This window comes from Schistosoma haematobium, chromosome 7, assembly GCF_000699445.3.
Source record: "Schistosoma haematobium chromosome 7, whole genome shotgun sequence".
Lineage (NCBI taxonomy): Eukaryota > Metazoa > Platyhelminthes > Trematoda > Strigeidida > Schistosomatidae > Schistosoma > Schistosoma haematobium.
The window spans coordinates 11608499-11635262 of record NC_067202.1 but is presented as its reverse complement, the minus strand read 5'-3'; the positions used below and the strand labels follow the sequence as shown (position 1 = coordinate 11635262).

At 36.4% G+C, this 26764-nt stretch overlaps 1 protein-coding gene across 1 annotated transcript in view; it reads right to left on the bottom strand.

The window, feature by feature from the left end:
- Positions 1–26764, bottom strand: part of ERP44 (Endoplasmic reticulum resident protein 44) — a 45114-nt gene that overhangs the window by 7175 nt on the left and 11175 nt on the right. The window contains exons 7-8 of the mRNA XM_051219587.1: positions 13839–13881; positions 1447–1675 (exon numbers count right to left, since the gene is read on the bottom strand). Of these exons, the coding sequence (XP_051064434.1) occupies positions 1447–1675; positions 13839–13881 (272 nt within the window). The remainder of the gene's footprint in view (positions 1–1446; positions 1676–13838; positions 13882–26764) is intronic.

The following is a 26764-nucleotide window of genomic DNA, read 5'->3' as shown; positions in this document are numbered from 1 at the left end:
ATGATGATGATGATGATGATGATGATGATGATGATGATGATGATGATGATGATGATGATGATGATGATGATGATGATGATGATGATGATGATGATGATGATGATGATGATGATGATGATGATGATGATGATGATGATGATGATGATGATGATGATGATGATGATGATGATGATGATGATGATGATGATGATGATGATGATGATGATGATGATGATGATGATGATGATGATGATGATGATGATGATGATGATGATGATGATGATGATGATGATGATGATGATGATGATGATGATGATGATGATGATGATGATGATGATGATGATGATGATGATGATGATGATGATGATGATGATGATGATGATGATGATGATGATGATGATGATGATGATGATGATGATGATGATGATGATGATGATGATGATGATGATGATGATGATGATGATGATGATGATGATGATGATGATGATGATGATGATGATGATGATGATGATGATGATGATGATGATGATGATGATGATGATGATGATGATGATGATGATGATGATGATGATGATGATGATGATGATGATGATGATGATGATGATGATGATGATGATGATGATGATGATGATGATGATGATGATGATGATGATGATGATGATGATGATGATGATGATGATGATGATGATGATGATGATGATGATGATGATGATGATGATGATGATGATGATGATGATGATGATGATGATGATGATGATGATGATGATGATGATGATGATGATGATGATGATGATGATGATGATGATGATGATGATGATGATGATGATGATGATGATGATGATGATGATGATGATGATGATGATGATGATGATGATGATGATGATGATGATGATGATGATGATGATGATGATGATGATGATGATGATGATGATGATGATGATGATGATGATGATGATGATGATGATGATGATGATGATGATGATGATGATGATGATGATGATGATGATGATGATGATGATGATGATGATGATGATGATGATGATGATGATGATGATGATGATGATGATGATGATGATGATGATGATGATGATGATGATGATGATGATGATGATGATGATGATGATGATGATGATGATGATGATGATGATGATGATGATGATGATGATGATGATGATGATGATGATGATGATGATGATGATGATGATGATGATGATGATGATGATGATGATGATGATGATGATGATGATGATGATGATGATGATGATGATGATGATGATGATGATGATGATGATGATGATGATGATGATGATGATGATGATGATGATGATGATGATGATGATGATGATGATGATGATGATGATGATGATGATGATGATGATGATGATGATGATGATGATGTGTGATATGATAATCATGGACTAACTCTACTAAAACAAACAAACAAACAAACAAATTCGCAAAACTTACATTGATGATGACTTAAATGTGAATTGACAAATTCCATGAAACGACTAACAATTGTTTTATTATCTGGATTATAAAATAATAACATTAATGGTAAACGTTCTTCAGTGATTTCTTCTGCATTGCTAAATGTGATTTCACGTACTAAACTATTGCATTGATTCTTTACCCAATTATGTATTGCAGTAAGATCGGCATTTTTCAAAATGGTTAATGATTTAATTTTAGAAGCCTATAATTTAATTCAAAGGAATGATTTATGGAATATAAAGGGAAAAACAAAAATTGATTAGAGAGAAATGTATATCAAAGAAAAATAACGACAAACAATGTTCATACAAGCAACAAATAAAATGGATACTTTTAGAATCAATCAAGAACCATTCTTTCCAAAAAGAATAAAATTTGGATTCAATGTGTAACCGGTACTGAATGATATAGTTCTATTCCCCCTTCATATACAATTACATAATTAATCTTCTCTTCAAAAAAGAACTAATAATGTAGCGTTTTAATAATAATAATGGGGAAAATCAACTAATAACCGATGTCGAACACTCACAGAATGGTTAACAACTTCCAGAAATTACTGCAGACCGAAATGGTCAATTATTTATGTGTAGGTTGCATTCTTCACAGATTGATATAACTTTGGGTACCACTGAAAACGAGGGAGTACTAGACAGCTGCTTCGCCCCACCATGAGACTCGTAATCAGTGTGCACCAATCACTTTACCAGGAATAAAATACAGGCGAACACTTAGCTATCAAAATCATTGATTCAGCATCTAGCAGTATTATTTCACCTTCAATCAGTTAGCGATAAATTCTGACAAATAATTATTAACCAAATGATACGAAGACAGATGAATTGCTTGTAAATAATGTGAATAAGTAATTTCATATTCGAACAAATTATTTCGAAACTTGAGGAAAATCATTCATCTCTCATGAGTACGTAGTATTAGATAGGTGCGTGTGTGTGGATAAAACTATTTTCTACATATGAGTACTGAAACTGTAGAGTTAGTGATCCAAATTTTCGAATCCTGTAGGAAATAGGTGGTGGAACGTGAGAATAAATTACTTGGTAAAATACTCGATATATTCGTTTGGATAGGTTTATGTTATAGCGTTTCTGATTATCATTTCCTATCGGAAATTCACCGTGGATTGTCGACAAACATCAATTCGATGAGGTGTTTCGCAAAATCAGTTGATATGCTTTCAACCTTCTACACTTTTTTGCTAATATTATTAGCCTACTTATTTTGTTTTTAAGTAGTTGCACATTTAGATATGTATACACGCTGTATGGTAACAAGCATTTGCTTATTTTTATTTTACCCAGTGAAATTTAAACAATCATTTGTGTGTGGAACAGAAAATATCGACCGGCCACTATTTTATCACAATTAGTTTTATTGTGAGTTATTTGAAATTAGTATGAAAATAAAACCATATTGTCACCTTAGAATAATAAACATTCTTAGATTATAAAGAAGAGAATATTAGAGATGTTACATTCTCTGCTCTGATCTAGAAAGTTTAATTGTAAAGCTTTTGTAAACCAAACCAGACAATGAAAGCTCTACAAATAAATGATTAAGTAGTAAGAGTTACATATACACAAATAATAAGAGAAAAGAAATACCAACGGTAGAATTATGGACAAAATGTAAAAACTTATCATGAATTTAACTGACTTGTAAACAATGCTTTATTTGATTATATTAGTAGAGGACTATTTCATTTGTACCACCAAAAATGTGATAATCAATCCGTGTCATTATGTTATAATTAACTAATGACACTTTCTAGATACTATAATGTCACACCATTCTACACTAGTCGAGAACAACATTAATGGAAGTTATGTTTCGTAACAACTCCGCCTGGAGTCCCTCCGAGGGCTACTGCCGGTCCCAAGCCCGGATAAAGGAGGAGGGTTGGGCATGGGGTTAGCGTCCCCATCCCGTAGAAAACTAACTCGCTAAAAAAACGCTAACCAGAAATAATTATTCAAACCTTTTAAACTCTGCCCTGGGAGTTAGAAGGTCTTCATTTAGAAGAATTATGACGCCTCATGATGAAAGCCGAATTCCTTCGACAGTTACGAGGCCGATGCCCCTTCTGACAACCAGAGGGACCATTTATTTAGGTACGTAGAATGTTCGTACAATGTGGGACACCGAGAGAGCCTTCCAAATTGCTGCGGAAATGAGAAGATACAACCTAGGGGTACTTGGGATCAGTGAAACACATTGGACACAAGTTGGACAACAACGACTAACTACAGGAGAGCTTCTGTTATACTCCGGCCATGAAGAAGAAAATGCACCACATACACAAGGAGTTGCATTGATGCTGTCCAAACAAGCGTAAAATGCACTTATAGGATGGGAATCTCATGGACCAAGGATCATCAAAGCCTCGTTCAAAACAAAGAAAGAGGGTATTTCAATGAACATCATCCAATGCTATGCGCCTACCAACGACTACAATGAAGACGCTAAAGATCAATTCTACAATAGGCTGCAGTCAATCGTCGAGAAGTGCCCAACAAAGGACCTGACCATTCTGATGGGAGATTTCAACACCAAGGTTGGAACGGACAACACTGGATATGAAGACATCATGGGACGACACGGACTGGGAGAAAGAAACAGAAATGGTGAGAGATTTGCAAACCTATGTGCCTTCAATAAACTGGTCATAGGCGGCACCATATTACCACATAAACGCATACACAAAACCACATGGACTTCACCGGATCACACTACACAAAACCAAATCGACCACATCTGCATCAACAAAAAGTTCAGGAGGGCGATGGAAGACGTGAGAACCAAGAGAGGAGCTGATATAGCATCAGACCATCAATTGCTGATCGCCAAGATGAAATTGAAACTCAAGAAGCACTGTACAACGTGGCGGACAACATCACAGAAGTTCAATACGGCCTTTCTTCAGCATCATTGATGAACACGGTGGATCTGATGCAGATGTGAAGGCGCGGATCGGCAAAGCAAGAGCAGCATATTTACAACTGAGGAACATCTGGAACTCAAAGCAACTGTCAACCAACACCAAAGTCAGGATTTTCAATACAAATGTCAAGACAGTTCTACTGTATGGGGCAGAAACCTGGAGAACTACGAAAGTCGTCATCCAGAAAATACAGGTGTTTATTAAAAATTGTCTACGCAAAATACTTGAGATCCATTGGCCGGACACTATTAGCAACAACGTACTGTGGGAGAGGACAAACCAGATCCCAGCGGAGGAATAAATGAGGAAGAAGTGCTGGAAGTGGATAGGACACACATTGAGGAAAGCACCTAACTGCGTCACAAGACAAGCCCTCACATGGAATCCTGAAGGCCAAAGAACACATTACGCCGAGAAATGGAGGTAGACATGAGAAAAATGAACAAGAATTGGATGGAACTAGAAAAGAAGGCCCAGGACAGAGTGGGTTGGAGAATGCTGGTCAGCGGCCTATGCTCCATTGGGAGTAACAGGCGTAAGTAAGTAAGTAATGTTTCGTAACCAACACAAGTGATTGTAGTCTGGACTAACTGGAATTCGAATCAACGATCTAAATATGACAATGACGGCCGTAACACTTTGTGAAACGTTGGAATCAATCTTGTTTGCTGAAACATTATAAAATAGAATATATCTATCAAATGTAATCTACGATTTAATGATTCAATAGCTTTTGTCAACTTATGACAGCCATCCAACCTACCACCAACAAAGAATAAACAAAATCTCTTGTGAATAGTAAAATGTCCACCAACTTCATAGTGTCCTAATGTGAAGTTGGATTTCATTCAATAGTTTTAGTATCGATACAAGCATAAGATGATTTAGCTTAGTTAATACTGAATGTCATTTAAGTTGATGAATGAAAAATCATCTCTAGAAAACCATTAAGGCTTAATGGTTGAGACGTTCAACTTCCGATCATTAAGTCCCACGTTCGAACACAGGCGGGCCACGTACTTTGATCCAGGTATTAGTGTATGTATACTACACCCATAACTAACGAATCAAATCTCTGCTTAAACATTCACCACGTCAACCTGGTCTGATGTGTCTCTAGACTATCCCTATTGCGCTTGACCTGCCAATTGAAAGACATTATTATCATATCATATTAGTGTGACAGAAACTCATAATTTATAATTTATTTCGATTAGACATGCAATACTGGTCAAAACTTTGTAGGATTTAATTCGTCCTACAGATATTCTACCGGAACTGTAAACGCGATACTAATGACATTTATTTTACTTATTTATTTGAGCACAAATATATTGGTACAGGAGAGCATCAGATACATATGCGCCACACAAACCATTCGATTTGCGTGAGGGTTGAGATACTTTCCGGGCACCCAAACCGAAGTGGTTTTCTTAGGGGGCCACTTCCCGAACATTTGACTTTAAGGTCTGATCCACAAGACAGTGAAGCATCGTAAGGAGATGCAGTCCCATGGTAACCGGTGACTAACGATTGGTTCATACGCCATTTGTTTCCTCAGGATATTGGAGCCCATGTGCACCATTAGTTTGGAATCAGGGTTTTCGAACTCCCCTATGTGGACTCTCCGTATCCACCAATCCGGTTAAAGAGCCGGATATTCGCTTTACGCCCTCTCAATTCCGTAAACAACACCCCAGCCACGAGAAGGCAGTGAGTAGGACTTCTCTGGCAGAGGCTATATACGCGTGGCAATGTGAGAGCATTTGGAGATGGAGAGCTGACTCTCCCTACTCTCGGCCGTACCAGGGCATTTGGGGACTCAGAGTTCTTATTCTGACCATAGCTTTTACTTAGACTCTGGATCGTCACAATCGCATTTACAGTTCAGAGAGAATATCTATAGTACAAATTAAATCTTACAGTGTTATTAGTCCTCATGCTTATTATGAATCATACCCACGTAACTGCTGATTAAATTTATTTAAATATTTTTTGAATGAGAAAAAGGCGTCGAAATTTTTGAACAGTTTGTTCACTAATTATTCATAGCCATTTATTTGTCAAGAGATGGATCCAATCAGCTTGGGATCACAATATGCATGTGTGAGGCATGTTGTGAAAATCTATTATCTTATCAGGTTAAAGTAATAGGGACAAGATTTGAACTTGAAAATAATAATAGTAGTTGAGTCGAGTATCTTCGTCAATATGTTAACGCAGCCGGAAATGAATAAGTAGCTTTCCTGTGGTTGACATCAAGGACTGACCTAAGTTAAGCAAGCACTGAAAACCAAAAAGCCTTACACAGTTTTTCTGTTATTGTATGAGACTTCTCAACAATATGTACCCCCAATCAAAATGGGGATCAGACGCAAGACCTTCAGTCTCGCGGTCGGATCATGGGTGCATGCGCTTATGAGGAGTCCCATGTCGAGACGAAATAACTGTCTATTACTTCCTGATTTTATACAGTTGTTTAACCAGAATCAGTCCTTGATGTTGACTATAATATCCAATAATCTCCATAAACGCCAATGTGTTAAGTTTGATCACACATGACTACTACGAATATTATCGACAAACAGGGGTCAATTTAGATCAGCGAAGAATCCGAAAGATATATATGTATCAACGGACACGTTCGCAATCTTGAGCATTTTCCATGAATTAATACATCATCACCATCACCTCGACAGCGATGACGACGAAAGCAACAAGAATAACGTGAAATATCAGTTTTTCCGGGGTACAACACACACACTTTACATTTCAACATATATAGAGTCGTAAATAAATTGATGAATGATCCATTAGTGAAGATTTTACAAAACTTTAAAATTAAAACGTTTCATTTAGACAATATAAAAAGGTACAAACTAAGTACTAGGTGTGTGCTTTTTTCGACAACAATAATACTAATAATAATAATACGAAGTGTTTAATTGACTGAACCAATATATATAAATTGTGTTTAGCTGGCTAATCACTTAGAAATAATCAAACAGATTGGCATTGATGAACAGTACAATGTAGGTATTATTGTCTGAGAGTTAAATAGGCGAAAAACACTATATGATTAGTTATACAATATACAATGTACATAAGTCAAATTGTAATTTAGTTTAAACTGACTAGAAATAGAAATCACATCGCCTCAAATTCAACAGTGAATGATCAATACATATATAATAACCGAATCAATAACTTAGATTTCAAGAACCTGAGGTGTTTGCAGTAATAACACTACGCTTTCTATCTATACTTACTTACTTACTTACACCTGTTACTCCTCGTGAAGGAGCATAGGTCGCTCACCAGCATTCTCCATCCAACCCTGTCCTGGGCAATCCTTTCCAGCTCCTTCCAGTTGTAATTCATCCTTTTCATATCTGCTTCTATTATCCGACGTAATGTGTTCTTTGGCCTTCCTCTTTTCCGCTTCCCTTCAGGATTCCAAGTTAGAGCTTGCCTCGTGATGCAGTTTGACGATTTGCGTAATGTATGTCCTATCCATTTCCATCGTCTTTTCCTAATTTCCTCTTCAGCTGGAAGTTGGTTTGTTCTCTCCCACAGAAGGCTATTGCTGATGGTATCCGGCCAATGGATGTTGAGTATCTTGCGTAGACAGCTATTTATAAATACTTGTACTTTCTTGATTGTGGTTGTTGTAGTTCTCCAAGTTTCAGCTCCATACAGTAGAACTGCCTTGACGTTCGTATTGAAGATTCTCACTTTGATATTGGTTGAAAGTTGTTTTGAGTTCCATATGTTCTTCAATTGTAGGAATGCGGCCCTTGCTTTGCCAATCCTCGCCTTTACGTCTGCATCTGAACCTCCATGTCTATCGACGATGCTTCCCAGATATGTGAAGGATTCTACATCTTCCAGAGTTTCGCCATCAAGGGTGATTGGATTGCTGTTCTCCGCTTTGAATTTGAGGACCTTGGTTTTCCCTTTGTGTATACTGAGGCCTACTGATGCAGAGACTGCTGCTACATTGGCTGTCTTTATCTGAATCTGTTCACGTGTACGTGATAGGAGGGCTAGGTCATCTGCGAAGTCCAGATCGTCTAATTGGTTCTGAGCTGTCCATTGTATTCCGTGTTTTCCTTCAGATGTCGAGGTCTTCATAATCCAGTCGACCACCAGAAGAAAGAGGAAGGGAGAGAGTAGACAGCCTTGTCTGACTCCGGTCCTTACTTGGAATGCATCTGTCAGCTGTCCTCCATGCACTACTTTGCACTGTAGTCCGTCGTATGAGTTCCGGATAATATTGACAATCTTCTCAGGAACTCCGTAGTGTCGAAGAAGTTTCCATAATGTCCTCCTATCTACACTGTCGAATGCCTTTTCATAATCAATGAAGTTGATGTATAGTGACGAGTTCCACTCAACTGATTGTTCGACGATGATCCGTAGTGTTGCAATTTGGTCTGTGCACGACCGATCCTTTCGGAATCCAGCTTGTTGATCTCGAAGTTGGGCATCTACTGCATCCTTCATCCGGTTCAGCAACACCCTGTTGAAGACTTTCCCTGGTATTGACAGTAGTGTAGTGCCTCTGTAGTTTTCACATTTGCTCAGATCTCCTTTCTTTGGAATCTTGATGAGGTGTCCTTCTTTCCAGTCCATTGGCACTTGTTCCTCCTCCCAAATCTTTTTGAATAGAGGGTAAAGCATGCTTGTGGTTACTTCGACGTCTGATTTCAGTGCTTCAGCTGGTATGTTGTCGGGTCCTGCTGCTTTCCCGTTCTTGATTTGTCTGACGGCCATTCTAATTTCTTCCGTCGTTGGTGGGTTGACATCTATAGGAAGATCTGTGTGTGCTACTTCGATGTTCGGTGGATTCATTGGAGCCGGCCTATTCAGGAGTTCCTCGAAGTATCCTACCCATCTGTTTCGCTGTTGTTGAATTTCAGTGATTGGCTTGCCTTCTTTGTCTTTGACCGGCCTCTCTGGTTTACTGTATTTCCCTGATAGTTTCTTCGTTGTATCGTAGAGCTGTTTCATATTTCCTTCTCTAGCAGCTTTTTCTGCCGTCGTTGCTAATTCTTCCACGTATTTCTTCCTGTCGGCTCTAATGCTCCTCTTCACTTGCTTGTTTGCTTCTATGTATTCAGCTTGTGCTTGGACTTTCTCTGCTCGTGTTTGGCTGTTGTTAATTACTGTCTTCTTGTTCTTCCTTTCTTTGATCTTGTCCAGTGTTTCTATAGAGATCCATTCCTTATGATGGTGTTTCTTTAGGCCCAGAACCTCTTGACTTGTTGAAGTCAATGTTTCTTTGATGCCTTTCCAGTTGTCCTCCATGGTAGTTTCTTCTTCCTTCAGTAGATCTTGAAAGGCTTGGAATCTGTTGTTGAGAGCTATCTTGAATTCATTGAGTTTGTCAGTATCTCGAAGGAAGGCTGTATTGAACCTTTGTAGTGCTGTTTGTCCACTTGTCCAGTTCTTTTTTAGCTTCAGTTTTAAATTGGCTACAACTAGGTGGTGATCTGAAGCTACGTCAGCTCCTCTCCTGGTTCTCACATCTTCCATTGTCCTTCGGAATTTTTTTTTTGATGCAAATATGGTCTATCTGGTTCTCTGTAGTGTGGTCCGGTGAGATCCATGTAGCCTTGTGTATACGTTTGTGTGGAAATATTGTGCCTCCTATGACTAATTTGTTGAATGCACACAAATTTGCAAATCTTTCTCCATTTTCGTTCCTCTCTCCCAGTCCATGTCGTCCCATAATATCTTCATATCCAGTGTTGTCTATTCCGACCTTGGCATTTAGATCTCCCATCAGAATGGTGAGGTCCTTTCTTGAGCATTTCTCTATGATTGACTGCAGCCGCTCGTAGAATTGATCTTTAATGTCGTCGTTGCTATCATTGGTGGGTGCATAACATTGGATAATATTCATTAAGATCCCCTCCTTCTTTGTTTTGAATGATGCTTTGATGATTCTGGATCCGTGGGATTCCCATCCTACAAGTGCATTTCGTGCTACTTTGGACAGCATTAGAGCAACTCCCTGTGTGTGTGGAGCATTTTCCTCTTCGTGACCGGAGTATAGCAGCATCTCTCCCGTAGCTAGCCTTTTCTGTCCAGCTTGGGTCCAGTGGGTTTCGCTGATTCCCAGTACTGCTAAGTTGTATCTCCTCATTTCCGTTGCAGGTTGACTGGTCTTCCCGGTTTCCCACATTGTTCTAACGTTCCATGTACCTATAAAAATTTTTGCTCTGGTTGTTAGAAGGGGCATCGGCCTCGTGGCTTCCGAACGAACTCGGCTTTCACCATGAAGCGTCATAATTCTTCTAAATGAAGACCTTCTAACTCTCAGGGCAGAGTTAAAATGGTTTGAATTATTTTTTCTGGTAAGCGTTTTTTTAGCGAGTTAGTTTTCTACGGGATGGGGACGCTAACCCCATGCCCAACCCTCCTCCTTTACCCGGGCTTGGGACCGGCAGTAACTCTAGAAGAGCTACAGGCGGAGTTTTTCTATCTATACACACAATATTATCTCTTTTCTGTCTCGCATAAACTACACAACCCAATTTGTTATTATTTTAAGACTATATTTATAATGAGGAAACAAAAAACTCTAGCTACCACACTAGGATAAGGCAGGTTGTGCTATTGTGGTTAGTAGATTCGCTGAGTTTCGTATATAGCTTTCATGCAAAGATACATATACTCACCCTAATTAACTTGGTCATTGGTCGACGTTATTAAAATCTAATTAATATTCACCACATACTTAGTACATTGTCGTATGATCAGTTGGACGTTTGAATACAATATCTATTTTTATTTAATGATATCGCCTTTTATGTTTTAGTCAGTTAGATATAAGCAACGTAGAATCAGGTACATATGTGCATCGGCTCAGGTTGCTACACTACATTACTGCATCGATATTGAATTACCATGATGAAGTATTAATGGTAGTATATAAGACACCAGGTATAGACAATAAAACTCGAGAAAAGCGAATGAATTTACAAAGTAGAATGTGTAGGATAATTTTCATACTTAATATTCAAATAAGGATAAAGAGTGAATGCATCTGAGCTGAGGAGACCGGTTCTAAAGTATGTTCACCAACGTTTTTGACCAACAGTTACTAGAATCGCACATATATCAACAGGGTTGTCTGCATCTACCAACAAAGTTCAGTTCAACAGTCAGTGACTTCATGAAGTGATAGCACGCTCGAGTTTAGCCGTCCCTAAATTTTTCATAGCCTACTACCACATCGACCAACAACTAACACTGAGATAGGTGTAGGTTGGGCACATGTAACAACGGTATAATTCAACTCTTTTCTAATAATGATACAAATATCTTAACCGTTGCACAAGTGAGTGGCTACTTGGACTGAGTAGCACAGAATAACTCACTCGATGATCTCAACACACATGACAAACACTTAGAAAGCATCTATGACCAAATACTAGTAAACTACATTTTACAGAAATAAAGTAGAATATAAAAAATTAAACTTCCATTCAAATTGTATACAAGACTATATTCGAAATATTTCTTAACAGCTTATGTAAAACAACACAGATCATGATGAATAATTGTTTCGATTTGAACGGCAAAACATACAGTATAAATTCAGTTACCTTTAAAATATATTTTGAAAGAGAAAACAAGTTGACTGAGTACAACCTTAATTGACCAGCTAAACATGTCCGTTTGAATAAAACAACTCATGTCATTTCTTAGTGAAAAATGACTAAGTACACAAATATTAAATTACTACCAGTTATCACTATAAATACATATGAATTTGTCAAAGAAAGTATATTAGAAGAAAAGACAGATACAATATATACAGATACAGATTTTATTTTTTACTTATAAGTGAAAAAGAACCTGTCGAATTCTTTACGTTCGAACAATCATTTGAAAAGTTATGCTTTCAACTTGATCTCTCTGTATACGGTTGTCAACTGGAAACTGCAATGATATCGCCCTGAACTAAGTGGATATTGCTTATGCTTTATGTTTTCATGATCTGATACATTGTTTGGATTTATGACAATTTTTGATTGTTACAGATAGATTATAATTCAAAATAACTAGAATTTTTTTATTGGTAAGACTTGTCATGCAGGGAACTGGGTAATGACGATGAGGTTGCTTGGTGAGAGCATGAGACTTTATCGACCAAGGTAGTTAGGGGTACGTTTTACACTTGGTCAATCAAGGTGTATATTAGCATGGGTATATCGTAGTAGGTTGGAAGAAGGCTAGGCTAGGCACCCAACTGAGTGGTGTCATCATTCCATGGGATTATTAGTTGTTCAACCACAACGTAGTTTGTTTACAGTTTATAACACTCGACATTCAATATACATACATACGTATATTTCATAACCGAAACTATACATCATAAACGGTTAGTAAGAAAATTTAAGTGAACTCGTATGAATATGTATTACCCAATTTTTGGATGATTCAACTCATCTCCCAACTACATGTATTCTGTACTCGGTTTTGAACCATGTTTTTGTGTGTGTGTGTGTGAGAGAGAGAGCTAGTAGTACTCTATCTCAAGCTTCTCAGATGAAGCACGTGGAGTGAGGTTCGAACCTCGCAGGTGCATCCACTCTTTGTGTTCTCCCAAATTCGAATCTTCTGGATTCTTCATGTCCCTTTTTTTCTCTTTCCAAATTTATTTGATTGGATTATACTCCTTGAATAACATCTTCAAACCCTAATCTTTCCGATTACTGCTTATACTCTTACTACCTCAGCCACTATGGGATTTGAATCGATAACTGAATCTCTGTGCTAATGTGGTATGGCAACTCGAACTGATGTACGTACGTACGAAGTTCCACGTTGTTACTAACTGAGGTTCGAACCAGTAACCACCCACTGACTGAAAGCAAAGTGACTTCAATTATGAAACAATTGAATTTAAGTATTGGTTGGGTCACATCAAGAGTCAGTCGAATGTACATAACGTATAATCTGGCACATATGTACACCGGTTCAAGTTGTCACACTCAAACTAAGTGAGATAAAATTGTCCAAGAGCAGTAGTAGTAACAGTATTGGTAACAATAGGACAAGTTGAGCATCAAAGACAAGATTCAAGAAAAAAATATGGGTCAACAAAATAAAAAAGATTGCATGGTAATTTGGAAACTTCGGATCCGTTGAAAGACAAGGAGTGAATACATCTGCGTCATAGAGAAAGATTTTGAACCACTTCACCTAAAATCTTTGATCACTATTAGTTACGATAATTCTATATGAACGAAACCGTTGAAATGACTATAATATAATTTCTGAGTATTTTAATAAGTGTGTTTTTAGACAAATTTTCTCTATTTCTTTTTTATTTATAAATTAAACGAATGTAGACAGAGAAAAAAAAGGCGAAAACAATTATACTTACCATAGTATCGTACGTTGCAAGTCGTTCATCATTCGTTGTCAAACTGAAAAAAGTAAGACGGTGTGATTGGTATTCATGGTGAAATGGGCGGTGGGCAGTAAAAAGGAAAGAGAAATAAAACACAATAAACTATGTACATTTACAAAATGTAATTATGTAAACATTATTTACTACCAAAAGAACTTACATATACTCTATTATGAATTAAACATTTTCATTCCGCATTTTCTTGTGTGATCGGTTGGATTGTTTAATCTTAGATCCAACTAAAATTACGTCAATATCTAACCGATGATATTTTTTTATCAAGAAGCAAATGATCGTTAAATCCTACATACATTTATTAGTTCACCTAGATTCTCCTATCATAATGATCATAGCAGACAACTAAATCACTCTGTATCTCTCACTGTTTTTATTTCACTTATTTGTTTCTATTCATTATAACTAAAAAAACTAACAGGTTCACATGCTTTAATTGTAAATAAGAAATGAAAATTTATGTACAATTAGGTCATGATTGATATAAAATGAGGCAATAGATGAATAATTAATTAAAGATAAGTTCATAAAGGTAAAATGAGTATTGAAACAATAAAAACCAATAAAGTTAACCGATGGTAAGTTTGGAAAGTATTCAATACTTCATATTCATTTAGTGTGTAAATGAACTTTACTAAATATCGTTTTCATTTTGAATTGTTATGATTAAAGATAATTTCAGGAGGGGCGATATTATAGTTATTTTAATAGTTGAGATCATGAGTCAATTGAAGTTAGACCACCATGGGAAATCTGGAAGCACTGGACGGTCGTTTCGTCCCACTGTGGGGCTCCTCAGCAGTGCGCATCCACGATCCCGCCAATGGTGGGTGTGTCGCTCAATGTCGTGGACTAGTTGAAGTTAAAAATTAATACCATTGGATGTCGGTTCAGTGAACTATTGGTTAGGCGCTTGTGCGCGAGACCGATAGGGCCTGGGTTCGAATCCCGCGAGACGGGATCATGGATGCGCACTGTTGAGGAGTCCCACAGTAGGATGAAACAGTCATTCAGTGCTTCCAGGTTTTCAATGGTAGTCTAACATGAATCGGTTCATGAACTCAACTATTAAAATTAAAGATAATTCTCTGTTATATTCGACTTATCAAACCATGTTACATTTTATTTTGCATATTGGTAGTAATAGTAGGCTTATTATTCTCTTTGGATTAGTTATAGAATGAAATTGTTGGAATTTGTTATAGTTTTAAGTTAATTTGATGCATTTCTTGTCATTCATATTTAGTTGAAATAGTTCTTTTAACTTGTTGAAATCATGAGTCCATTGAAGCTAGACCATTATGGAGAACCTGGAAGCACTGGACGGCCGTCTCGTCCTAGTATGGGACCCCTCAGCAGTGCGCATTCACGATCCCGCACCCCTCGGGACTCGAACTCAGGACCTATCAGTCTCGCGCCAGGCGCTTAACCAACTAGACCACCGAACCGGCATCTTTTAAGTAAGATTTATGTCCATGTAAATCATTCATCAATTAAGACATTATTGAATAGAGAAAATATTATATAATCAATCTATGTAGATGATCACATTCAAACTGATCATCATAATTGTGATACAAGTACACATGAAAATAGAATTAGTCATTTAACTGTATTTATAAAAAAACAAGTAAACAAACAAACAAGAACACACATAGAGATCTATTAACAAAGTATCATGTATAATGACAAAACTACATAAATACAATAGATATGATTATAATCTTTGATAAACATCAGATAGTAACATGCTTAGACTTGTTAGTATTATCATTTGATAATAAACTAATCATCAGATTGATACTATTTTATAATTGTTAAATTGTATTAATTTGTAAAAGGCAAATTCTCTATTCTCTGATGAAGCTCTCTCTCTATCTCTCTGTATATTTGAATCGACTAATATACAGTGTTAGAAATTCATTTTCTTACTTAACAGGTAGGTCAATTTTATTATTTAGGCAAAATATGAAACAGATATGTTTAGACGTACACTTCATTTGATGAGTTTTTTTTCCGATGAATATATGAAGACAATTTTAGCTAAGATCTAGGAGTTGGACGTTATCCCATCTGACTGGTCACAATCACTTATCGTCCCAATATATAAGAGAGGGTTAAAATCATCCTGTGATAACCATAGAGGGATTAGTTTAACTATATAGTATCCAAAATACTATCCTCGATAATTATCAGACGCCTAACTAAGACTCGTGAACTGCAAACACGAGAGAGTCAAGCTGGCCTCAGACATGGTCGTGGCTGCATCGACCACATATCCACCATTCATCAGGTTTTAGAACAAAGGCATACTTATCGGCGTCCGACAGTGGTGGTGTTTCTTGACTTGAAAGCAGCATTTGACTCTGTGAACCGAGAAGTTCTGTGGCAGTGTCTGTCATTGAAAGGCTTACCTCAGAAGTACATAAACCTTGTGAAGGCTCTTTACTCGAACACTACTAGTCGAGTCAGAGCTTATGGCGAACTGTCATCTGCTTTTGCAACATCAAGTGGTGTCCGTCAAGGCTGTCCACTTTCTCCATTTCTGTTTAACTTCATCATAGACCTACTGATGGAAATAACGTTCTCGTCGACTGCATTCTCGGGTATTGACCTCCTTTCAGGAGGTCCACTTATCGACTTAGAATACGCAGATGACATAGTCCTGTTTGGTGAAGACGCTGACAAAATGCAGAGTCTTCTGGTAGCACTGAGCAACAATGCCAGGATGTTTGGAATGCGTTTTTCTCCCTCTAAATGCAAGTTGTTGCTTCAGGACTGGTCTGCGTCAACACTTGAACTAAGGATAAGGAGTGAAGTAGTCGAACGCGTTGACAACTTCACTTATGTTGGAAGTCTGATCAGCCCTAATGGGTTGGTGTCTGACGAAATCTCAGCACGGATTCGAAAGGTTCGTTTGGCTTTTGCCAACTTACGTCACCTATGGCGAAGGCGAGATATCCGTCTATCAATAAAAGGACGAGTATACTGCTCAGTCCGTTCTGTTTTAATTTACGGCAGCGAAACATGGCCATTAAGAGTAGAAGACACTCGTCAGCTACTAGTTTCTGACCACAGATGCCTTAGAAATATTGCTGGCGTCTGCTGGGATCACCGGGTAAGTGAAATTGTAACCGACTCATAGCCCTATCAACCGATTTCTCCGACCATTCGTCATAATAATCGCACGGAACCTGTTCTAGCTTTTTCTACAACCTACTTCTCCTACATCAGTGAACATCGCGAATTTTAAAAGAATATCACATAATATGAACTAAGTTAAAGTAGTGAGAATATTATCAACAGTGAAGTATATAAGCGAAATTGAATGATAAGACATTCTTTAGATGATTCGAGATAATAATTACTAAATTAATGACCATTAAAATTTTAAGTTAAACATGAATTATGCTAATTGACATGTTATAGAGCTCGAACGTGATTAACACGTTCATATAACTCCAGTTCATTTGGACTTTTCTGGCGCATATATATTGGCACTCTCTTGTACCAATATTTATGTGTTCAAATAAAATAAAATAAAATTTCTTTTTCATTATCATAATTTGCCGACTTTATTGATTTGACTTTGAACTAATAAGCTGAATATAATGGAGAAAATAGTGAGTTAGATTGGACAGTAAATAAATCTTTACAACTTGACCTGTAGTGTCTAGTTTATTGTAAGGATTTCATTCAGTCAGCTACAACGTAGGACCAGGCACATATATGCATCGGTTCAAGTTGCCATACCTCATTAGCACAAGATGAACATCAGAATTATAGAAGTAGTTACTTCAATGATAGTAATATATAAAAACGAAGATTGCGTAGGAGAATATAATGCAGTTCATACAAAGAAAGGTATAAAGTAATTTTAATCTCATGGTTCAAGGGAAGACAGAGAGTGTATACACCGACGTCATGGTGATCGATTCTGAGTCATATCACACAGAGTCTTCAACCATTAGTTACGACAATACGTGGACCCCAACCAAGTAGTCTGCATCTACCAAAATGACTAAGACTAGAAGTTAGTGACTTCAAACACTGATGCCACGTTTTAGTTTGGCCGCCCCAAACTTCCTTCTGACCATCCCTAACACTAGTCAGCATTGTGCGTCGTGGTAAATGGTGCTCAGGCATACGTAACACGTGTCCCAACCATCTCAGTCGATGGAGATTTACAACCTCATCAGTTGATTTACCATCATTCCCTAATACCCTGCGTCTAACCTCACTATCGCTTGCCTGGTGATCCCAGAAGATGTGAGCATTGTAAGGATTTAGATTAATTTATAAGTAATCAACGTTACCGAACCAAAACTCTTTATCATTTATTATATACCTAATATTCAGACACTGGTTAATTCTATATTTAACCTAAAAATTAGACTATATATGATTTCTGCTTTTGTAGGTAATACTTTAAAATACTTTTGAAACATGATAAAAACAAAACGAGACTTTTCTTTATCTATGATTAAATTTCGTCAATTACCTACCTGCCATCTGCCAAGATTAATGAGACTTCCACGATAAATCAGACAACTATAAATATGCCTATATTTCTAAGACTGACGAAGAATGAGTATTGATCTATACGTCGAAATTCCGTTTTGAAAGCAAAACGGCACTCCTGATTTCGTGATTGACTAGACACAGTTGAGTATCAGATAATTATAAAAGCCTATAACTTACAATATTAGCTAGACTTATAACTCAGTTGTTATCACAAAAATAATTCAATCTTTTTTTATGAACAAGGACAATCAGTGATCATGATGGGTGATGTAATGATATAAAGTTGTCATAAACTAGCTAATATCTCAACCAATGTAACAGTTAAAACTAGACTACCACCTTTAAAGACCTCAGGAAGTAACTTATTAAAACCAAGACCTCTCCCACTTTGCTTCAAGTTAGCTAGGATATTTTCTAAATATAATACTGATCAAATCATATGGTTTTTTGTACGACTTAGTGTAACAACTAGTGATATTGCTCATGTGAATATGTACTAGCCTTCGAAGACTATGTACATTTCAAACTACATCTTTGTTTAAGTTCTATTGACAGTGGTATACACAAGAAACAAATATTAACTCAAAGGTAGGAGTACAATGACTCTTCAGTTTAAAATCTAACTAACTAAAAAAGGAAACACAATCAATAACATGACCTCGTATACGAATTAATAATTATATCAAACAATAGTACAACACAAGCATCATCTATATACATTCAAGAGTAAAACAGAAAATGCATTGAATTGTTAACTTACGGAATTGAAGAAGTTACTATGACATTTACATAGTTTACGGGTATATGGATATTAAAAAAGTGATGAAAGACAAAAATCTTAGCATAGTAAAGGATTTATGGTGAAATTCAAACATCTCCAACATATTTCACCACACAATATTTTCAATGATGTCAACCTATAATGTTATTTACCTAGTAAACTAGTTATAATCAATGTAAGACGTGGGCGCATATATGCATCAACCGAAGTGATCACACACACTGTACCAGTACACTGAGATGAAATTATCAAGACAAATGTTTGAGTGTTAGGAATATTAACACTGTTAGTAAAAAACATTAGGTATAAACAACATGATTTAAGAAGAATAAGTAAATTCTCAGAATAAAAGGTATAAATTAACTTTAAAGTTCAATATCTAAGGGAACAGAATCAGCGAATACATTTGAGGTGTTGAGACAGAATATAAGGTCTGTCAACCACTGGTTACGATGGTCTATAACTATAAATGTGGGTGATTTCAACAGTTAATGATATCATACAGTGATGCAACGTCCTGGTTTGACCACCTCTTGCTATCTTCCAGCCTACTTCTGCAAACAACGCGTGTTGAGGTAAATGATGACTGAGTATACGTAATACATGTCCCAACCATATTAATCGACAAAAGTTCACAACTACATCAACTGACTTACCGTTTTTCGCTTAGTACCTTACCTTATGTCTAATCACTGAATTGATTACTTGGTCGTTCCATAATATGTGAGAACTTACTTCGAATGTATCTATGATCAAGTGATAGTAACCTATGAATATCTTCTACATTTAAAGGTCACTTTTTAAAGACTTAAATTGTAAAGAATATTCTAGTGTATGTTCTCATAAACTATACCATTTATTGAAACAATTAGTTATTGGTGATTTATTCACACGAACACTTAAATTAGATCATATAAATAAGGTTAAATATAACGATTTAAAAGAATTTCAATCTATTCAGCTTAATTGAAATAAAAATAGAAAAGTATTAACTATATTCAATTAATTGAGTAATATTTCATTAAAGCTAGTTCAATTCAATTGTGAAAGGAATTGTGAAACAACTAAGTAAAAGGTGTGAAATGTATGTATATTGATAAGAACATATGAACCATATGAAAAAAAGAAAGAAAGTGCACAAAAGAAATTGATACTTTGAATGCAAGAAAAATAAGAACATGGTGTTGTGGATGCGGAGGAATAGACCAATAATTATCATGTTAAGTCCAATGGTGTCCTTGGACTTTAAATGGACATTTCCTATTGGTCAATATCTGTTCACTTGTTGAATATTGTACAAAATGTTGTTTTCTATTTTATGGTACGATGTGGTATGCTTGATTGGTATATAAACCAAGTATGTTTGAAATATAATGATTCATATCTCAGAGGTTGTGACTTGTGTTCTGGACTCAACTGACTGGGCTAGACAGAGAAGCGAGATCAATAGAGACTCTAGGCCCTTCGTACGTGTTTACGTGTCACTGTAATCGATCGATAAGTACGCTGCTCTCTAATTTTCCAGTCAAGGACACAACAATTAGCACAGGGTAAAAATCGACCGAAACTTAAAGTCATAACATATGGAATGAATATGAGAGAACAAATTGTTGCTGGAAACAATGAAATAGTAATGTCTTGATAATAAGTAGTTCGCGGTTAACAAAATAGTAGAAAAAGAAGTCTTTAGACCCTTTAGGATAAGAAAAGAGCATTGTAAAATGAGTGCCACTGGATACTGGAGAAAGTCAAGTAAACGGTCACGTTACGATTCACTACAAGATTTTTATGGGAAATTAGGGATTTTGATATCGGTTGTATGGGCGAACTGATTATTGCCCATATTGTAGTGCACAAGGATACGTTACTGTCTACGCTTTCTTACCACTTTCAGAAACTCATTTGCTGGGTACAGATTACTATAACCGGCTTCAAGTCATGAAGTGTGTGTGAAGGCTAGTGATGCTATTTAAGTGACCAAACTGTAATAAGGGAAGCGGGATTCAAACCTACAACTCAGTAGCTGAGAGCCAAAAGCCCTAACTATTGAGCAACCAATTTAGTGTTATGATACTGTAGCCGATTACCGGAACCTATTGCAATTTAGTTCACGTGAATTAATTAAATAAATTGGGCCGGATAAACACTCAAAAATATTGACAACAAGATGGATTCTTAGCGGTTTTGTTTTGATTTAACTGAATACAATGATAATTGATTAGATCCATTTGAAACACTATCTAATCGACTCGAAATTAACAGATGACTAAAATAGTGTAAATGTAACAGATCAATTAGACAACTACCAGTTGTAATATATTTATTAGTTAGTTTCTTTCTAAACTTTTCTCAAGTTCTGTCTATTATTGATTGGTTAGAAATGGATTAATCAATCTATAACGGTTTGAGTTTGGCCATATTATGCAAACAACCAAGATATTATTCTACTAACACCTTCGATTCACAGATATGAACTAAGATATTGATTTTAGAATCATTTCTAACAGTTACCTATTATCTGTAATTACTTGCAGATACTTGTGTAATACAACTACCACTGAAAAATAAAATAACGCTATAATAAAAGAGTTTTTGAAGAATTTAACCATCTAATTGTCACTGAAATGTTTTAACAAAACAATTATTACTGAATGAACAATGTAAGCAGGGATTCAATTGAAACACTTATCCATCAATCAATATACTTTGGACTATTGTGGTGTATGTTACTAATATCGACAGATATAAGTAGTATGTATCACCAATCGAAAGTGGAATGCTTGGCAGTACAGGGTTAAGAAGATCTAAGAAAAGAGAATGATTGGTGTGCAAACCAATGAACAATCAAGTCTGAGATAATTGACTGAAATTTTGTAAATGAAGTATTTACCGTATAGTTCTCAGATTTTACCAAGAGATTCTGTAATTTTATATTCAAATTATTATTTATTTATTTGGACACATAAATATTGATAAAAGGGGGCACCAAATATATATGCACCGCACTAAGGATACACAAAGTGAGAATAAAAGAGAATGAATAAGTGACGTAGTAAATAGTAATAATAATAATAATAATAATAATAATAATAATGTGAATTGTTTGACTGTTAATCGAAGCCTGAATAGAATTTTCAGTAAATATCGTCATTTTCATTATATTTGTGTGTGGGCTGTGATGCTGCCCGGGCACCCGGGTGCCCAGACCGAAGCATACATCTGGTTATTTACTTTCAGTGTACTATTTAACTAGTTACTTATTTAATTCATATAAAATCCAGTATAATAGAATACCAAAAATAGTAGCATTTATACATATTTATATCGCTATACAATCCAAGTAATCACAAAAAAATTCTCAAATTAAATAAACAAAAAGTAAAGAAAGAAATTATTAAATTATTTCATATTTTCTTTTACCTTTTGACTAACTGACTAGATTCATTAATAGTATTAGAAGTAGTAATAGTAGCAGTAGCAATAAGAGAATTTTATTGCTTCGTTAATGAATTAACTTTGAGGTCAAAAATAGTTTTATATGATTTATGAAGGTACGTCCGTGTGTGTGTGTGTGTGTGCACGTAAATATAAATTCAGTTTATACTATTTTATAAAAGAAAATGTTGAGTACTTTTTTTTTAAAAAAAAAGAAAAATGTATGCGTTGATAGTCTGCGGTTTTTATACGTTATTAATTAATACAATGAACCGATGATTATTGACCTTCAGTTAGTCAGTAACAACGCAGAACTTCGCACGTACGTACATACACCAGTTCGAGTTCCCATACCACATTAGCACAGACATACAATTGTCGATTCAAATCACATAGTGGTAGAAGTAGTGAGAGTATAAGCAGTAATCGGAAACATTACGGTTTGATGATGTTATTCAAGGAGTATAATCCAGTGAAATAAATTTAGAAAGAGAAAAAATAGAGACATGAAGAATTCAGAAGATTCGAATTTGGGAGAACACAAAGAGTGGATGCACCTGCACCATTTCAAACGATTTTGAGCCATATCATTCAAGGTCTTTGACCATCGGTTGCTATCATCTTGCGGTCTCCAACCAGGTAGTCTACATCTACTAACATGACTCAGCCCACTTGTCAGTGACTTCATGGATTTGTGCCATGTATTGGTTTGGTCGCCCCTAGCTTTCTCACAATCTACTTATACATCATAAAACATCGCACGTCGGGGCAGTCGGTGGTTGGGCATACGTAACATGTGTCCCACTCATCTCAACTGTCCAAGTTTCACTACTTCATCTATTGATTTATCATCCTTACGCAGTACACGTTTCCTAACAACTGCATTACTTACTCGGTGCTCCCAGGATATACGACCAATGTTTCGAACACACCTATGATCGAATACTAGTAACCTACGAATATCCTCAACTCTTACCGGCCATGTTTCACTGTCATAAAGTAGGACGGAACGAACTGATGCGCAGTAAACCCGTTCTTTGGTCGATAGACGGATATCTTGCCTACGCCATAAATGATGCGAGTTGGTAAAAGCTAGTCGAGCCTTCTGTATCCATGCTGAGATTTCGTCACACACCAGACCACAAGGGCTGATGAGACTCCATAGATGAGTGGAGCTGTCGACCCGCTCAACTACTTCACTTCCTACCATTAGTTCGGGTATCGATGCAACCTAACCCTGAAGCAACATCTTGCATTTCGAGGGGGGAAAATCTCATCGTGAATATGCTTGCATTGTCGCTTATTGACCTTAGAATCCAAGACATGGATTTAGTATATTCATTATTGATTTGAATGTTATCTGTCTATTAGCATATTTCTATTGTTTTTAATTTTCGATGTCAATTATGGTAGAATACAACCCCATATATAGACATTGTTCAACCCTAATTGACACAATCTTATTTGTAGGATTATTCTACTGAGAAAGTTATTTAGTTTAGAAATACATTGATTATTGGTGGCCGTTTGAAAATCTGGTTGGCGGAAATAAGAGAAACAGATAAATAATGAAAGTTTGCTCTGTTCTAGCTACAAGTACCAACCAGCCAAGAAACTTCATATCAGTGTCTTCAGTGCACACTTTGAGTCTAATCCTCAAACCCAATTTTTTTTACATGGAAGCTATCTACGCTAGCCTGTTAAGAGTAATATGAGGTTTGTATGTGTAGAAATCAATGAGCTTCGATTATGCCTTTTCTCTCTTCTGATGAAGACCTCCACATCTGAGGGGAAGCACATAATACAATGGACAGCTTGCATGAAGCTTGACAATTCGGACTTTACAGATGACCTAAACCTATCCCACACACATGAACAAATGAAGATCAAGACAACCAGTGTAGCAACAGCCTCTGCATCAGTAGATCCCAACATACACAAGGGAAAAACCAAGAACCTCAAATACAACACGAAGAATACCACTCCAATCACACTTAATGGATTAACTCTGGAAGAGGTGAAAACTTCCACGTACCTAGGCAACATAATCGATGAACAAGGAGGACCTCATGCAGACGTAAAGACAGGGGGACTGGCAAAACAAGGACAGCATTCCTACAATCTAGGGACAACTGGAACTCAAACCAACTACCAGCCAACATCAAATTCAGAATCTTCAATACAAACACCAAAACAGTTTGATTGTACGGAGCTGAAACTTCAATAATTACTACAACCATCATCAAAAATGTACAAATACTTATAAACAATCGTCTAGGCAAGATACTCAATGTCCGTTTACCGGATACTATCATTAACAGCCTACTGTGGGAGAGAATAAACCAGTTCCCAGCTAAAGAGGGAATTAAGAAAAGACATTGGGGCGGACAGGAATTACATTGAGGAAATCATCAAACTGCATCACGAGGCAAGTGCTAACTTGGATTCTTTAAAACGAAAGGAAAAGAGGCAGACCTAAAACCACATTGCTCCGTGAATTGGAAGCAGACATCAACAGAATGAATAGTGCGTCGAGGCGATCAGAGGGGAGACACCAGGACAGAATAGGTTGGAGATTTATGGTCGGCGGCAGCCCAGGACAGAGCCGGTGTTCCACAAGGGGTGACAGGTCAAAATAAGTAACTTAGAACCTGGCAAATACATATGCTGTTTCAAGTTGTCACACTACATTACCACAATGGGATGGAATTATCAAGACAAATGTCAATGTTAGAAGTAACAACAGTATCACTAGTATTAGACGTACGTTCACATTCACTGTGTTGATATATAATTTTAGAAACCTTTTCTCGAACAACGTTGTACTTTTTATTCACCAAGAGTCGTGATATGTTACACAGTTATTAAACGCGATGTCAAACACTAACACTAATATTTGTACTACAAATCTAATGCAAACTAAAGATAGACGGCAAAATAACACTGTAAACGTTTATAAAATAAGCACACATAAAGGTAGGAATGATGATACTTTTTCAATGAGAATTATTGAAAAACTTGTCTATAGATATAATTTAAGAATAAGCATTGTGAAGTGTAAGGGAAAGAAACAATAAAAATAAGGTGGTTAATAAATTAAGAACAAAATGTTCATTACGGATTCTTCGGGCATGGTGGAATTTTAGTGCGGTCAAATTCTAAGGTTGAAAAAACATGACTCTCAGTGTTACTCTCAGAAAGGACGTTATACACTATCTTGTAAACCTTAATAAACTATCAGATACTTACTTTCATCATGAAGAACTAGAGATTAATGAAAATCAGTGGGAGGTGAGCAACCGTGTTGTACCAGTTTGAACAATATATCAGTAATCAGGTACTATAAGCTCATATGTAGTTGAAATTGTGGTCAAAAATACGAAATGAAACTCACTAAATGAAGACTTGTATACTCGAATTTGAGCCACACTTTATGTTTGATACTATCCAACTGGTCAACCCGAAGTAGGCGGAGGGAGACTCGTACTCATAACCTAGTGTTTGGAAGTCGAATAACCTAACTACTGAGTCACCGTTCCAGCGGATACAAAAAAAAACAAGCAACTCAATAGTAATAATGTGTTAACTAGCGAGAAAAGCTTAAGGCTAGATTTCTTGGGACGAAAATTGACAGTGGTCGTAATCAGTGGAACAAATAATAATGAGAAAATGAGAGGTGAACTAACTCATCGATAGCAGTAGTGAGTGAGAATCCTGCTAATATATCACAACTTGTTTGAAGCTGGAAAATGTGGACGACCATTTAATTCATTTTTTATTCTGTGTATGACTACAGTTTGGTGTTATGTGGCCGGAGTCAAATGGGAGTATACCCTAGTTGACCTAGGTATCGTGCTTGTTGGCACTCACCAGCAAGGTATGCTCTAATCTTGAGATAACGTTATGTTTTTATAGTCTTTAGTGCCCATGGTGTTTCGACATATGAAAATCTTTATTAATCCCTAACTCCTATGCCATAATAACTCAGCTGAATTCTAAAGATGTGCAATCAAGATTTATCCATAGAAAAACTATCAGAAGATAATTTAAAAATCAAGTCGGACACTAAGAAACAAATAAACACTAGAGTATTATTGAATAATGGAAATTCTCGTAGAGATTCAAATGCTTTTGGATTGCTATA